Source organism: Phyllostomus hastatus, unplaced genomic scaffold, assembly GCF_019186645.2.
Source record: "Phyllostomus hastatus isolate PE091 unplaced genomic scaffold, TTU_PhHast_1.1 phas_contig_17, whole genome shotgun sequence".
Lineage (NCBI taxonomy): Eukaryota > Metazoa > Chordata > Mammalia > Chiroptera > Phyllostomidae > Phyllostomus > Phyllostomus hastatus.
The window spans coordinates 33,610,334-33,627,780 of record NW_025333664.1 but is presented as its reverse complement, the minus strand read 5'-3'; the positions used below and the strand labels follow the sequence as shown (position 1 = coordinate 33,627,780).

Genomic DNA, 17,447 nt, shown 5'->3' with positions numbered 1-17,447 from the left:
CTCTAAAAATAAACAAATAAAATCTTTTAAAACATTTTTTTTCATATATATATGTATATATATATATACACACACATATATATATTAATATGGTCACACACACACACACACACACACACACACACACACACACACACACTGTATTCTTCGGACCATAAGATGCACCTAGGTTTTAGAGTAGGAAAATAGGAAAAAAATTTTTGAAGCAAAAAATGTGGTAAAATATTTAATAACATAAGTAACATAATATTTCACCAATGTAAATGTAAACAGAACTCAATAGCAACATTAACAACCATTATTCCTCCCAAATTTGGGGGGCGGGGGGGACTGTGTCTTATAGTCTGAAAAATACAGTATATTCATTAGGTCGAGTTACTAGGAAATGTATATGAATCATTTGAGATCTTCTCTTTCTAATATTTCTATCAGGCAATGCGTTTGCTAGAATAAAAGTTGGAGATTACCATTACTATGCCTACGGGACTAAGGAGGACTATCAAACAGCAGCCACACATTACAGCATTGCAGCTCACAAATACCACAACGCACAAGCCATGTTCAATCTGGCTTACATGTATGAACACGGATTAGGTGTCGCAAAGGTAATTGTGTTGGTAATAGTCCAAACCTAGTAATGGCAGCTCTATTGGAAGGGAAAATTTATAATTGTCTTGCATTTCATGGATGTCATCAAAATACAGAGGAAAGAAGAAAAAGATTTAACACCTGCTAAGTCCATCCTACATGCCAACACATATTACTTACCCTAATAAGAACCCCATGAGGTAGAAGTTATTTTCTCCACTTATACTCAAGGACATAACTAATGAGTAAAATAAATCTAGTCTAGGCCAATTTGATTTATAAATTCATGGTTTTTCCAGAAATACTAGTGGACTCTGCCCCAACTCCCTTCTACCTCTGGGCCTTTTCCATTGACTCTAAAGCTCTCACTAACAAGGAGAAAGTGGGAATGAGGTTAGAGATGGATACTGAAGTGACATTAATCTAGAAATGTCTTATGAAACACCCACTGTGTTCATGACAGAGTGCTGAGCACTCTAAAAAGGCCCAAGAAAATAGATCTCCACCCTTCAAAGATTACCTGTAACTTGAGGAGATGAGCGATATTCATTAAGAAAACAAGTTCACAGCTCTGATTGTTATGGCTCAGTGGACTGAGCACTGGCTGGGAACCAAAGGGTCACCAGTTTGATTCCTAGTCAGGGCACAAGGGTTGCAGGCCAGGGCCCCCAGTAAGGGGTGCATGAGATGCAACTACATATTGATGGTTTTTCTCCCTCTCTTTCTCCCTCCCTTTCCCTCTATCTAAAAATAAATAAACTCTTAAAAAAAAAAGAAAATGAGTTCACAAAACAAGGAACTATTGGGTAAATAAATCTCTTAGACAGTAAGTGTAATTAAGGTAGAAAATGGCTTTGGATCTGATAGAGTGAGAAATGTATTAAATATCAATAATGAGAATAGTCAGGTATTGGTTTATTATATATACTATATCATTTAAATCACACAGTCACTAATGAGATAAGCTCTATAATTGTCCTCAATGTATGCATCAAGAAACTGAAGTACAGAAAGGTTAAGTCACATGGCCAAGTTTGCAGAACTTACCAGTAGCGGTGTCAGAATTTGAACCCAGGACTGTCAGACCCCATGTTTTGGGAGAAAAGAGTTGGCCTTGCATTGTCATTCTTAGTGCTAAAGAACATGTTTCACTTCAGTGTTTATATTCTGGGCTGCATTTCTAGATCCAAATAAAGAGGGGTTATCAAATTTTCTATGCTTTTTTTTTTAATGCTGTCTTTTTCTTCCAGTTGTGCTAGTATTTGAGAATTAGTGGTAGGGAATTTCCTACCTGACAACTGCTAATGGTTCACATTGCAATCAAGAGTGTCTTATTCAGGTCCTGAAAATCCAGTGGTGAAGATCCCTGCCTTCCTGTACTCCACTGTGGCCTGTTTGTCTGTTTTTGGCTGATCACTTTTCATCAGCCCCAGCACCTAAGTAGTGGAAAAAAATGTCAACTTCAAATCCAGTGTGTTTTCCCCATTCCTAGCAGCTGCAAGCTTCCTGTGTTTATAAAATTCCGGAAGTGGAAGATAATGGGTTTGGATGTATACCTGTATTAGATGATTCTTGAGATATAATTTAGCCACACCCAGTTCCCTTCCAACTGTCATCACATCTGTAAATAGTATAGTGATACCTGTCCTGCCCCAGGCTCTAAGGATAAAATGAATAAGCCTTTGTAAAAGGACTTTATAGCTAGTGTGTGTGTGGAATGACTGGTATTTAGATCAGAAGAGAATGTGACTGACTGCTACTGTAAGGCTTCAAAAAGATTAAAGCTTTTGTTCATCATTCTCCACGCAAAGCATAACAAGGGTAAGAGGGTCATTGTCTGTATAAAAGGTAAAAGTGACCCCACTCCGTAAGTGAAAATCAAATTAACTCTCCAACCCCCCTGTGATTCCAGAAGGACTCAGGACATTCAGCTATGCCAGAGAGGACACTCCCTGCTGGTGCCATCTGGCCAGCTGTGTCAGAGGGTCTGCTTTTCTTCTCTGGAGTCACCGTTGATGGCTCTCCGAGGCACTTTCTTCACAATGTCTGATAGCAGTTGTCAAGACATACATTTCATACCTTTAGAAAAACTTCTGAAGTTTCTTTCTTACCACATTTCTGTTCTTTTCTGTCAGGGTTTCTGTTTTATCATGGGTAGTTAGTTCATTTTGATCAATCAGACACAGACATACATATTTTCTACAGAAAGTCTCCACATGTAAAAAAAATAAATAACACACATGTGTGCATGCACACAGGTGCACACATACACACAGCCTGCACTTAACCTCAGACCTGAGGTGGGAAGATATGGGAATTTTATATTTAGTTAATGAGGAGCCATTGCTCTTTATCTTTATTAATTTCTTCTGTTTAGCAATTATAAAATAATAACCAAGTACTCAGGTGCCAAGTATATTAATTTTGTTATCACAGTCAGGTTAACAAGGAGATTCCACATTTTCTAATTCTTAAATGAATATTTTTAAATGAATATCTTAAAATGAATAAGCCCAAACTTTGTTCCTAGTGATGGTTAATGAAAGAAAAACAATTAGAACAGGTTTTCCCGGCACTTAAATCATCCAGCAATTAAGCATTTCTTCAGCAAGGCACCTCACAGCCCTCTTTATTACTTAATCCTTGTGCAACCAGTGGGAAAGATGAGTGTAATATTATTACAAGGATTTCTCTGACCATCAAAAAGTACATAGAGTAGAATCAGGCTTTATAAACTCTGTATTTAAGCCCTCTAGGAGAAGAAAGTGAAATATAAATCAACTCATTGTGAATGTAAAAATACAGGTCATTGTTAATGCTCTACTTTTAGAGAGAACATTGGGACTGGGGAGATGTAGGAGAGTTATCCTCATAGCTTCACTAAGAACATGTCACTCCTCAATTTCTGGCTTCTGATTAAGCTCAATAAGTTTTTGACTTAAACTGTGACCCAGAACTGACTGTACCATTGTTCTGAGAACAAAAAATAACTACCTGGGAAAAAATTGGGAGATGACCTCCCAATTCTAAATTTAGAAATTCTAAATTCTATATCTATATATAATTCTATATTCATTGCATAAGTTGTTATGAAACTCTCAATTAATACTTGATTCAGAAGTACTTCAGAAATATTTTTAAAATGCTTTTTCACTTTGGCCTTTTATTTTTAGGTTAATAGGGGGCACAATAGAGGATTCTGTGGTGATGGTTACACTTGAATATTTACTTATTAGAAATTCAGTATTAGAATTTACCAGAAAACACAGCAAAAAAAAAAAAAGACCTATTTAACAACATGAATAAGTTCACAAAGTTAATATCAAGTAAAAGAAATTAGACACAACTGAGAACACACTATGATTCCATTTAGATAAAGCAAAAAGATAGTCAAAATCAATCTGTGATGTTAAATGTCAGAAGTGTTCACATCTAGAAAGGTGAAATCAAGTAGAGTTTCAGAGGATGCATGAGAGAGGTTTGGAGGTTTCATATTTTTCTATTTATTTTTTAAGATACATTTTATTGATTATGTTATCAGAGTGGTCCTATTTTTTCACCCCCTTTATTCCCCTCCACCCCCACTCCCTCCATCATTCCCCCCCCCCCCGCCTCTTAGTTCATGTCCATGCATAATACATATAAGTTCTTTGGCTTCTCCATTTCCCATACTATTCTTAACTTCCCCCTGTCTATTTTGTACCTACCATTTATTCTTCCTGTTCCCTGTACCTTTTCCTCCATTCTCCCTGCCTCCCTTCTGATAACCCTCCATGCGATCTAGATTTCTGTGATTCTGTTCCTGTTCTAGTTGTTTGCTTAGTTTGCTTTTGTTTTTGCTTTTTATGTTCAGTTGTTGATAGCTGTGACTTTGTTGTCATTTTACTGTTGATAGTTTTGATCTTCTTCTATTTCTTAGATAAATTCCTTTAACTTTTCATATGCTAAGGGCTTGGTGATAATGAACTCCTTTAACTTGACCTCATCTGGGAAACACTTTATCTGCCCTTCCATTCTAAATGATAGCTTTGCTGGATAGAGTAATCTTGCATGTAGGTCCTTGCCTTTCATGACTTGGAATACTTTTTTCCAGCCCCTTCTTGACCACAAGATTTCTTTTCAGAAATCAGCTGATAGTCTTATAGGAACTCCTTTGTAGGTAACTCTCCTTTTCTCTTGCTGCTTTTCAGATTCTCTCCTTATCTTTAATTTTGTGTAATGGAATTACAGTGTGCCTTGGTATGTGATTCCTTGGGTCCTACTTCTTTGGGACTCTCTGAGCTTCCTGGACTTTCTGGAAGTCTATTTCCTTTGCCAGATTAGGGAAGTTCTCCATTATTTTTTTAAATAAGTTTTCAACTTCTTGCTCATTCTCTTCTCCTTCAGGCACCCCTATGATTCAGATGTTGGAATGTTTTAAGTTGTCCCAGAGATTCCTAAGCCTCTCCTCATTTTTTTTTAATTCTTGTTTCTTCATTTTGTTCTGGCTGAATGTTTATTTCTTCCTTCAGGCCCAAACCTTTTATTTGAGTCCCGGTTTCCTTCCCTTCACTGTTGCTTCCCTGTACATTTTCCTTTATTTCACTTTGTAGAGCCTTCACTACTTCCTCTATTTTGCAACCATACTTAACCATTTCTGTGAGCATCCTGATTACTAGTGTTTGGAACTATGCATCTGATAGGTTGGCTATCTCTTCACCGCTTAGTTGTTTTTTTTTCTGGAGCTTTGATCTGTTCTTTCATTTGGACCATATTTATTTGTCTTGGCAACCTGTTCAGTAGTAAGGGGCAGAGCCTTATGTATTGGCCAGGTCGGAGCAACCTGTGTTGCTGTGTTGTGGCACTCTATGTGGGGGAGGGGTCCAAGAGGGTACAATGCCACTTGCTCAGCTCTCAGCAGACTTTTAGTCTCTTCCCATGCTACCAGCAAGCAAATTGGGTCCTTCAGGTGCTGGTTCCCAGGTGGGTGGTTTTGTGTACCTTCTAGGACCCTATGGGTCTCTCCAACAAACTCTTGCAAGGCTGGGAGTTTCTCCCACTGCTGCAACCCCCATAGATTTTTACAGTCAGAGGTTTTGAGGCTTTATTTCCCAGGCTGGAACCCTGAGTTGCATGGTCTGTCTCACTCTCCAGTTGTTCCTCCCAGTTTATCTCCATTCAAATGTGGGACCACTTGGTCCACCAGCTGCCACCTCACTCACCCTGGTCTTCTAGCCACCACCATGCTTCATGTCCTCTCCGCCCTGGTTGCTGGTCTCTGCCCCTCCTACCAGTCAGACTTCCATACAGTTTAATTTTCTGGCAGTTCTGGTTACTTTTGTTTTAAATTTGTTGTTGTCCTTCTTTTGGTTGTGCGAGGAGGCAAAGTGTATCTACCTACACCTCTGTCTTGGCCAGAAGTCGAGAAGTACTTCAGAAATACAACCAAGAACAAAACCTATTGCCTATGCCTTCCTGCCCATTCCTTCTGTCCATATACTGGTTTAGGTCCAAATTTATATTCACATAGGTTTATTGTAAAGGCTTTTCAGGGGTCTCCCATCCACATTTTCCTTTTTAAATATAAGGCAGGGGTAGCTCTGTCCACTAATTACTTGTAATGCCCAATCCACAGGGAGGTCTTGCTGCTGGGATGTGTCTCCTAGTCAGAACCTGCATTTCCAGGTTCCCTTCACATCCATGTTTGTAGTTCTTACCAAAGGAATGGAAGTAAAAGTGAAGGTGTTGTTTCTGGACTAATACTGAATGCAGAAGACACAGAAGCTTTAGGAAATGGCAGAACCACATGCTAGAAGGAGCTTGGGCCCCTCAGTTTTCACATGAATAAAATTCTTCACCAACCTGGAACACTGCTGGGGGAGAGCCCCAAAAATCCAAATTCAGGATCAATTCTGAAGAATGGACATGTAGCCTTATTCAAATTCAAAAGAGCTTTAACAGAGAAACTTACATATATAAGCAAGGCATCTGCTCCCAGTAGTGGCAGGCCAGGACAGGGTCTCTTTTTGATAGGGGGTTAGTAGTAAAATCATATGGTCGGTAGTCATGTAGACCATCAGAAAAAACAATGCATGTTAACAGATAACATCAGGAATTTGTTATACTCTACACATTCATTAACCTTTCTGGGGCATGAAATTTCTGTTTTCTGGGGAGTCAGCCAAAACTGAGGCTACAGAGAGTTAAGTGTCCAACATTTCCTAGATGCCTTTGCTGCTGGAGCCATATTGCATCTCAGTAAGTTCCCCTACAAACACCACTTGAAATGTTGAATGTGTTAAGCCACTGCAATTTGGGGAGGGGAGTTATTTGTAACAGATATAGCATTACTTTAGTTAATCCATGTATAATCCATCTAACAAAGCACCATCAGATTATTCTTGATAACTCTGGTACTATTATCTTTCCATCTTAACCCCCCCCCCCCACAAACATGCACACACACACAAGAAAAATATAAGCAAGCAAACATAAAAATAAAGAAAACTTATTTACTTTCAATTGCCTAATGAAGTCCAAACTTCCTATCCTGGTAGTTCATTCCCTGTAAATCTTCTAAACTACTTTTTCTCCCCACCAAAAGAGTTTGAACTAAACCCTCCTGACCTTTGGTCATATCACTCCATTTGCTAGACTCACCTTCTCCCACAGTTTTGCCCATTGAAGACCAATCCATTTTTCAAAGAGTAGTTTCAATATCATCCCCTCTCTGAGCCCTGCAATGAACACCCAAATTAAAAAGATATCTTCTTCAAAATTACTGTAGCACTATGCCTTGCTTTTTTTTTATTCACTCAAATATTTATCAAGTAATTGTTTTGTGTCAAGAAGCACTGAACTTGGTTTTGAGCATACAAGAGGAACAAGACAGCCTTCAAGGAGATCACAGATTACTATGAAAGAAACATGTCCATAGCTCTAGCGAAAGCCCAAAATGGTATGAGTGCATGTTCACACAAGTGCTATAAACATGTGAATGGAGAACAATTAATTCAGGTGGAGGGATAAGTACTGTCAGATCCAGTTCTAAAATATTTTTGTAACATGGAGTATAAGAAACAAATGGCAATCTTTTTAAGTGAAAGAAAGCATGTATATATTTTAAGATAATAACTAGGAAATCTATGCTAAATGAAGACAAAATGTGTTTTGGGAATTATCCTTGGAAATGAATTTCAAATATACATAGTTAGATTTATCAATTAAGGTGCTCTGAGACCCAATTTCTAAAATGGGTCGGGTGTGTTCCCATACCAACAACTAATTCTCAGACACCAGCAGGGTGTCCAAATATTCAACTCAATTTTTATACTATCTACCCAGAGATAGCATCAGATTCCACAGGTTAAAGCTGACAAGGCTGTCCCCACCCTCAACTTTAGACACTAGTCATAAGCCCAGGCTGTTCTGTGCTTCTGACCCAAAGCTGTAAATCAGATATTCCCATAACTCCCTACTCAGGTATGGTTAATTTGCTAGAACAGCAAATCAGAGAAACATTTTACTTACTAGAATACTGGTGCATAGAATGCATAGGGCAAGGTATATGAGAAAAGGATACAAAGCTTCCATGCCTTCTCTGGTGCATCACTCTCCCAGTACCTCCATGGGTTTACCAACCTGGAAGCTCTCTGAGCCCTTTGGGTTTTACAAGGCTTAATTACAAGGGCATGGTTGATTAAATCAATGGTCATTGGCCATTAATTCAGCCTCCAGCTTTTCTCTCTACCCCCAAGGTCTGGGATGGAAATGAAAGTTCCAACCCCCTAACAACCACAAACTTAGGTGCATCCAAAATTCACCTCATTCAAAAGCACATTTATCACTCTAAACCAGCAATTTTCAACTTTTTTTATCTCATGGCACACATGAGCTAACTACTAAAATTCTGTGGCATATCAAAAATATATTTTTTGCCAATCTGACAAAAAATAGGTATAATTTTGATTCATTACACAGGACAGCTATTGTTGTGTTGGCTGTTTGACTATCTTCTTTGACTATCTAAGGGAAAAGCAGTCAGTGCCCCTGACTAAATAATCAGGTATTGCATGTTTTAAAAATAATAGTCAGGTATTGCATGTTTTAAAAATTCTTCCAGCACACCGGTGTGCCACAGCATACCAGCTGAAAATCACTACTCTAAGCACTTGGAAATTCCAAGAGTTTTCAGAGCTGTGAGCCAGGACCTGTAGATGAAAACTAAATATATGAGAAATATATTTTGGTCATCTGATTGACCAAATATATATTTTCTTACAAATCACAATATTGCAACGTAGTTAATAACACATTTTTGGATCCTGCAGGGAAAACAAAAACTGCATATACTGAATAAGGTATAAATAGTCCTGTTAAAAAGAAAAGTAATTATGGCACAAAGTTTTTTAATTTCTCATTTGTCTGGTCTTAACACACCTATGGAGTGTTACAACTATAGTTTTAAATACTAGAATAGAATTATTTTCTGAAAAAAAAAGCTTAAGTTAGATATATAAAATGGCCCTCTTGTAAATATGACAGGAAATAATATACAGCTCCTAGAAATGGTCACAACCATTCTTGAAATAAATATCAGCTACCTAATGAAATAATCAGAACTGTGGGAGGAAAATTGAGTGTGTAAACCTTTATTAATCATGGGGGAAAAAACCTACAAACAACCAAAATGCTCCAAAATAAAAAACATGTTGTTTAAACTCTTGTGTGGTAGATTATGATTCCGTTAGATATTTTAGGACCTAGTTGTTAAGTGAGCAGGTTAGAAGCATACTATCCAGATTTGAATCTCAGCTCTGCCACTTACTTACAAGTCACATGAAATTAAGTAAGTGATTTAACTTCTCTGTGCCTTAGTTTCTTCATCTTTAAAATGGAGTTAATAATATCATCTACCCTATATAACTGTCATGAGGTTTAACTAAATGACAGCAATGACTGGCAAGCAGTAAAAGTATTTAATAAGTATTAGCCTATTATGAGACACTATACAACCATTAAAAATAAAATATTGTAGACTAGAGGAATATTTTAGGATACATATATGTTGAAGTATATTGAAAGAAGAAGACATAATATTACCCAAAGTGAAAAATTTCTAAATTAAAAATACACACACACACACACACACACACTGGAATGCTGGAAGGATGATGTAAAATATGATATATTCACTGTGCAGAACTTACCTCTGTACAGTGAAATCATAGGTGATTTTTAAGTTTGTTCACTTTCATATTTTCAAAATTTTCTAGAATTAGCATAATTATTCAAAAAACTACCTGTCACAATACAAAAAAAAATTATTTTTTTATATTCACTCGAATATTTGGAGATAGAAAATTCCTGCATGATGTAACTGAATAATTTTCATAAACAAGATACTTTATTGCTGAAGAATCTTGTACTTTGAATTATAAGAACCTATTCTGAACATGTGATCATTGGCACACCTGATGTTTTAATTAGAAAAAAGTTTATTTAAGAAGAATCTATAGACCAATTACAACTTATGAAATTGAAGCAGTAATCAGAAACTCCCAAAAAACAAAAGTCCTGGACCAAATGGCTTCACAGGCAAATTTCATCAATCATTCAAAGAAAAACTAACATCTATCCTTCTCAAACTATTTCCAAAAAATTCCAGACGAGGGAAGATTTCCAAGCTCTTTTTATCAGGCCAGTAATATCCTAATTCCAAACCAAGTAAACACACAACAAAGAAAGAAAACTGTAGGCCAATATCCCTGATGAACATTCGCAAACTAGACCAAAACTACATTAAAAAGATCATACACTATAATCAAGTATGATTTATCCTGGAAATGCAAGGTTGGTACAATATTCACAAATCTGTAATTGTGATATCTCACATAAACAAAAATGAAAGAAAAAATCACATAACTACATTAATAGATGCAGAAAAAGCATTTGATAAAATCTAGCACCCATTAATCATAAAAACTCTCAGCAAAGTGGGAATGGAAGGATCATACCTCAACCTAATAAAGGCCATATATGAAAAATACACAGCTATCATACTCAATAGGAAAAATCTGAAATTGTTAAGTTTTAAGATGAGGAACAAGACAGGGATATCTGTTTTCACCACTCTTATTTAACATAGTACTAGAAGTTCTATCCAGAGCAATCATACAAGAAAAAGAAATAAAAGTATCCAAATAAGAAAAGAGGAAGTAAAACTGTTGTTATATGTAGACAACATGATATTGTACATTGAAAACCATATAGATTCCACCAAAAATCTACCAGACCTAATAAATTAATTTGGCAAAGTAGCAGGATACAAAATCGATTCTCAGAAATTGATGGCAGTTTTATACACCAACAATGAACTATCAGAAAAAGAAACCAATAAAATAATCTCATTTATTATTGCAACAGAAAAAAATTAAGTACCAAGGAATAAATTTAGCCAAGGAGGTAAGAAGACCTATACTCTGAAAACTGTAGGACACTGAAGAAAAAAATTGAGGAAGGTACAAATAAGTGGAAGCATATACTATGTTCATGGATTGGAACAATTAGCATCATTAAAATATCCATACTACCCCAAAAAATATGTAGATTTAACACAATTTCTATTAAAATACCAATGGCATATTTCACAGATCTAGAACAAATACTCCAAAAATTTATATGGAACCAAAAGACCCCAAATAGCCACAATAATCTTGAGAAAAAATAAAGTTGGAGGGATCACAATACCTGGTACTAAACTATACTACAAGGCCACTGTAATGAAGACAGTCTGGTAGTGGCATAAGAACAGGCACATTGATCAATAGACCACAACAAAGAGCTCAAAAATAAACCCACACCTTTATGATCAATTAATACATGACAAAGGAGGCAAGATCACACAATGGAGTAAAGACAGTATCTTCAATAAATGATATTATGAAAAATGGACTAGCTATTGCAAAAAAAAAAATGAAGCTAGACCACCAGCTTACACCATACACCAGAATAAACTTGAAAGAACAAAAGATATATAAAACTTCAATAAAGGTCACAATACCATAAAAATCCTAGAAAAAAACATAGGGAGTAAAATTTCAGATACCTCATGTAGCAATATTTTTGCTGATACATTTCCTAGGGCAAGTGAAACAAAGGAAAATATAAACAAATGAGACTACATCAAACTAAAAAGCTTCTGCACAGCTAAAAAAAACCATCATCAAAATGAAAAGGAAACCCACTGAATGGGAGAACATATTTGCCAATGATACATCAGAGGTTTAATCTCCAAAATATATAAAGAACTCCACACCAGGAAGGTAAACAATCCAATTAAAAATGGGCAAAGAACCTGAATAGGTACTTCTCCAAAGAGAACATACAGATGGCCCATAGACATATGGAAAGATGCTCAACATCACTAGCCATCAGAGAGATGCAAATTAAGACCACGATGAGATACCACCTCACACCCACCAAAATGGCTATCATAAAAAAATCAGCATACAACAATAGCTGATGAGGATGTGGAGAAAAAAGAACCCTAGTGCACTGTTGGTGGAAATGCATACTGGTACAACCACTCTGTAAAATAGTATGGAGTTTCCATAGAAAAATTAAAAATGGAACTGCCTTTTGACCCAGCTATTCCAGTTCTGGAAATATATCCTAAGAATCCTGCTAGGCTGGTGTGGTTCAATGAATTGAATGCTGACCTGTGAACCAAAGGGTTGCTGGTTCAATTCCCAGTTAAGGCACATGTCTGAGTTGCAGGCCAGGTCTCCAGTAGGGGGAGTGTGAGAGACAACCACACACTGATGTTTCCCTCTCTTTCTCCCTCCCTCCCCCTAAAAATAAATAAATAAATATAAATAAATATATCTTAAAAAATATATTTAAAAAAATAATATAATGCACCCCTATGTTCATAGCAATGTTATTCACAATAGCCAAGATTTGGAAATAGCGTAAGTGTCTATGAGTAGATAAGTGGATAAAAAAGCTGTGGTACATTTACACAGCAGAATGCTACGCAGCAGTAAAAAAGAAGGAATTCTTATCTTTTGTGATTGCAGGGATGGTACTAGAGACTATTATGCTATGTGAAATAAGCCAGTCAGTTAAAGACAAATACTGTATGATTTCATTTACAAGTGGATTCTAGTGAGCAAAATTAACTAATGAGCAAAATAGAATAAGAAGCATAGAAACATAGACTGACAGCTATGAAGGGAGGGGTGAGGTGGGGACTGGTTTGAAGAAAATGACGGGATTAGTCAAAGAACATATATGCATGACCCATGGATATGGACAACAGTGTAGGGAGTGACTGTTGGAGAAGAGGGTGGGCTGGTGGAGGGGGTAAAGGGGAAAAATTGGGACAAATATAATAGCATAAACAACAAAATATTTAAAAGGGAAAAAGAAAGAAGAATCAGTAGATTGCTTTACATAATCTCTTAAATCACTGAAGTTAAAGCCAATAAACTCACTGTACCACAGAAAAGTTAAATGTAAGTCGATTAGGTATATAATGAACTTATTTAATGAACTCTGGTCATCATCAAAACTACTGCGAGGAAATTTTTTATTTGAACTATTTGGATTTTTTGCTAAACAGGATAAGGAACAGGACTCTGTTCTAGAGTCTAGTAATACAATTTCTTTTGTATGGATTACCCAAAATAACCACAGGTGTTCAGGAATTTCTTTCTCTGGGAATTTTAAAGAAAGGATTTCTATACCACCCCACCCCCAATGCAAATTGTGAGACTGATTGGGCATTAAAGGTACTTCTCACTACTTTTCATTATAAACCTAGTGATTGAATTGTGATGTTTGTGCCTGAAGAAATAATAACTATTGCCTGCCTCCAATAAGAATGAATACCTAAGATAATGACAAAGGCCCCCTTTCCCTCAGCTATTCAAGTCAATATGCCTTTAACGTGTGTGGAGGAGGGGGTGTGAGGAAGGGCAGGGGAAGGGTGGTGACACAGCCATTCTCATCTGCAGGGTGCTTTCAAACGAACACTCAATTTGTTGGAATTAGAGACACAAATTAGAGTGGGGGGTGTTTTTATTTTTGTGGTTTTCCACCCCCAACATCCACTTTTTCTGTTCCCAGGAAGACTTGCTCAGTCTCCTTAATTTTAAGTGTTTTAATCAAAATCATTCCTCTTTCTCCAACAAATCAATTTACTAGACACAAAGCTTTGGGAAAACTTAAAAAATAGCAAGCAAAACATAGCTGAAAGAGGACACTACCCAAAAAATGGTTTAGCAGAAGTCTCAAGGATTCATAACTACTGAACTCTGTATAATAAAGTTCTGGGAAATGGAGAGGAACAACAGAGATACTGAATGACCACAATTTGTGGGGGGCGAAAATCTCTCTTCTTCCTCTTCTTTGAAAATAATCCACAGGCCACCCAAGCAAAATTCTGGGACTGGCCCAGGGCACTTCAATCTTTAAAAGCAACTCTGCTTAGCCTTTTCATTACTTCATTTTGGAAAACAAAGCAAAAATAAAGCAAATAAGAACAAGTCATAGTAGGTGAAAGTTAAAGAAAAAAATGTTTATGTGCCATGGTATATGTTATAGTTTTAAAAAAAAACTCCCTAAAAATATAGTATGTCCTCTGAGGAATCAAATTCCAGCCTGAGAACAAAAATAGTTTATTTATTCATTCCACAAGTACTGTAATATCAAAGTTTTTTATGTACTCACCACTGCATAAAGCACTGGGAATTCAGAGGTAAACAGGTAGTCCAACTACTTGTCTTCAACAAATGAATAAACAAATTCTGTAACTTCAGCTATGATAAGTACTATGAAGGAAACTAGGATTTTAAATACTTATTATTTGTATTGTCATTTATTTTAAGGAACTGCACTGTTAATATCAAGCATTCTTTTGCCCCTTTAATTGGAATCATACCTAGTATCAGGTCCAGGGGTATCCAAAAAAGTTTTTGAAGACTGTGTTAGTTTCCTATGGCTTCTGTAACAAGTTACCACAAATTTAGCAGCTGAAAGCAACACACGTTTATTATCTCATGGTTTCTATAGATCAGAAGTCTGGGTGAGCTTGACTGCGTTCTCTGCATAGGTCTTGTTCCTTCCAGGGGCCTCTGGGTGTCATGAGCATATGTTCATGATAGTCTTTCCAATAAGAGCCCAGCCAGGCAACTGGTGGCTAGCTGCCTGCTAAGCAGCCTGGCACCAAGGACAGGACAAGAGTCACACATGGTAATATACTGTTCACTCAGCTTTTATTGAACGCAAGTTCAAACAAAGTAGAACATCAACATACATTAACATCCTACTCACACTCTAACAATCTAAGAGAAATATCACACACACACACACACACACACACACACACACACACACACACACACACACACACAGAGCAAGCAATGGGAGATAATGAACCCGAGTCCCAGAGTCTCAATCTGCAGGTCCAGGAAACAGCATGGTGGGCAAGGGAGTTGTCAGCATCTTGCAAGGAAGGATCTCCAGAGCCAGGTGGGCAGCAGGGCAGGCAAAGTCCTCAGTCCCACAGGGCAGAGCCTCTTGTGGCTGATGCCAAGGGAGATCAGTGTGGCATGGAGCAGCACTCTGGTGTGTGGAGCTCACTATCTCAGCAGTGGTCTGGTACCTGCCCCAGTTATACCTTGAAAGTGGAGTACTCCACCCTTCTGGGTCTTTTAATAAATCTTGGCACCCCTGATGACAAGTGGGGAATTTTCCCAGGAGCCTATCTATGGGTGGTCCCGCTCTGCAAACATGGCTATTCTGATCATATCTGCAGATATCTTAGGTGTGTTTTCCTGCCAGATGTCTCTGCTCTGACTTAAGTAGTTTCCCTCTTGAACCAAAGTGTCATGGCTGACTGGCAGCCATTTTGGTTAACATGAGTGACTCCACTTTGTTTTATATACTTTATGCTATCTTGATTGGACCAATGCCATTTTATTGGTCCTGCTCTCCACACTGGGGAAGCATCCACTTCCCAGCTCATTCAGGTTATTTGCCAAATTCAGTTTGTTGCATTTGTAGGACTGAGCTCCCCATTTCCTTGCTGGCTGTCCACATTCCTTCTCATTCTTTCCATGTGGCCATCCAGCAATGGAGGGATGAATCCTTCACTCCTTCTCATGCCTAGAACTCCTGATGTCTCCTTCCACTACATTTGTCTGACTTTTTGTTCTGTCCTCAGCCCTGAGAAAACTCTGTGGTTCAGGGCCCATGTGATTATACTGAGTCCACCTGGATAACCCAGGATCTCTCTGTCTTAAGTTCTGTAATTTTAATTATATTTGCAGTGTCCCCTTTGCCATGTAACATAACATATTCACAGGCTCTGAGGAATAGGACATAAACATTTGCTTACCAAAGATAAATTACAATGGCTTCTGGTTATTTACTCCTAAAGAATCTGTACCTAATGAGAATGGGCCTATTCTTCTACTTCTAGGACATTCACTTGGCCAGGAGATTATATGACATGGCTGCTGAAACAAGTCCTGACGCTCACATACCTGTATTCCTTGCCCTCATGAAACTGGAAACTGTGCATTTGCTCCAAGATATCTGGTTTTTTAATGTAAGTTTGTCTTGAACAGGTCTCAAATTTCTGAAAAAAAAGTCCAGTAAGCAATTCTTAGGTAGTGGGATGAAGGGAGATGATGGTTCTGAATAAAGTGGGAGGCTTGGATTTTTTTTTTAACAGAATATCTCTTCCCAGCAGTTTACAATGAGATGGAAATGGATACAATTGGACAATAACCTTGGATCATACTGGGATTTATTCGTGATTGGCCTAATTGTTGCTGCACTGATGTTCTTGCTTAGAAATCGGTACAGATAGGATCTGGATCCTAGGAAAACCTGCTCGTGGGAACTGGTTCATGCCATGTTATCTTCACTAAATAAAGAATTTCCTCGTCAAACTCAAGAGTCTGCTGCAGATTTCCTGTTGCGCGTGGGTCACCAGCCAGCAGTGACCACGGAACGCTGTGGATGGCTCGACGATAAACACGCGAGAAAAAACACCACATGCACAGAGACAGACTAGTTTCTGTGGGGAAGTAGGGACGAAATGGCCACCCCCCCCTAGTGGGGAGCACACTGATTTACCGTCCATACCTGCTTTTATTGGGCTCATGCTACATAATAATTCAGGTAAAGTACAGTACTCATTAGGGGAAGTAAGGAACTATAGAAAACAAAGAACTCTGCCGGTCTATTGAGTTGGGGGTCAAAGAGCTGTAAGACTGAGGAACAAAATAACTTCCTCCTAAGACCCTTCTCATTCAACTGAGAGCATTCTAAACAAAGAAGGTTTCACAGTAATTTACATGTTCTTTCTTAGGCCTGATCACCCCGGGAAATCCGCACTTCTCAGTACCGAGCTGTACTACCCTGTCATTGTTTCAGGCTTAGGTGGAGCAAGGGAACTAGGTAACCAAGAGATAAGGAGATTTTCTTCCAGACGCTGAGAACTCAGACTTTGTCAAAGCCGAGGAGTGAGGGTCCATCACCCCCTTTTGCTGCAGCCCCCCAAGTCCTTCTTTTGGGGGGGGCCTCCCAAAGTGATCGTGCCTGGCTTAGGTCGTTCCCCCCGTGGGGAATCTTACCCATCTTTGGCTAACCGACCAAGCTTTTGGGGGTTCAGTCATGAATAAAGCAGCAGAAGCAGCATTCCTGCCAGGGAGATAAGCTTTTGTCTCCTTGCTGGCTTACAGTTCCAAGGGCGTTCCCTTAGCCTTAGCTTGGGCGGGGGTTTCAGCCTCTGATACCAGTCAGGGTGGTTCCCAACAATTTCCTACACAGGCCTGGGATGAAAAATGGACAAAGCTTGGGACCTG

At 38.1% G+C, this 17,447-nt stretch overlaps 1 protein-coding gene across 1 annotated transcript in view; it reads left to right on the top strand.

The window, feature by feature from the left end:
• Positions 1-16,447, top strand: part of SEL1L2 (SEL1L2 adaptor subunit of ERAD E3 ligase) — a 92,972-nt gene extending 76,525 nt beyond the window's left edge. Inside the window, exons 16-18 of the mRNA XM_045832617.1 lie at positions 433-605; positions 16,055-16,183; positions 16,328-16,447. Coding sequence (XP_045688573.1) covers positions 433-605; positions 16,055-16,183; positions 16,328-16,447 — 422 coding nt within the window. The remainder of the gene's footprint in view (positions 1-432; positions 606-16,054; positions 16,184-16,327) is intronic.
• The last annotated feature ends 1,000 nt before the right edge of the window (positions 16,448-17,447 follow it).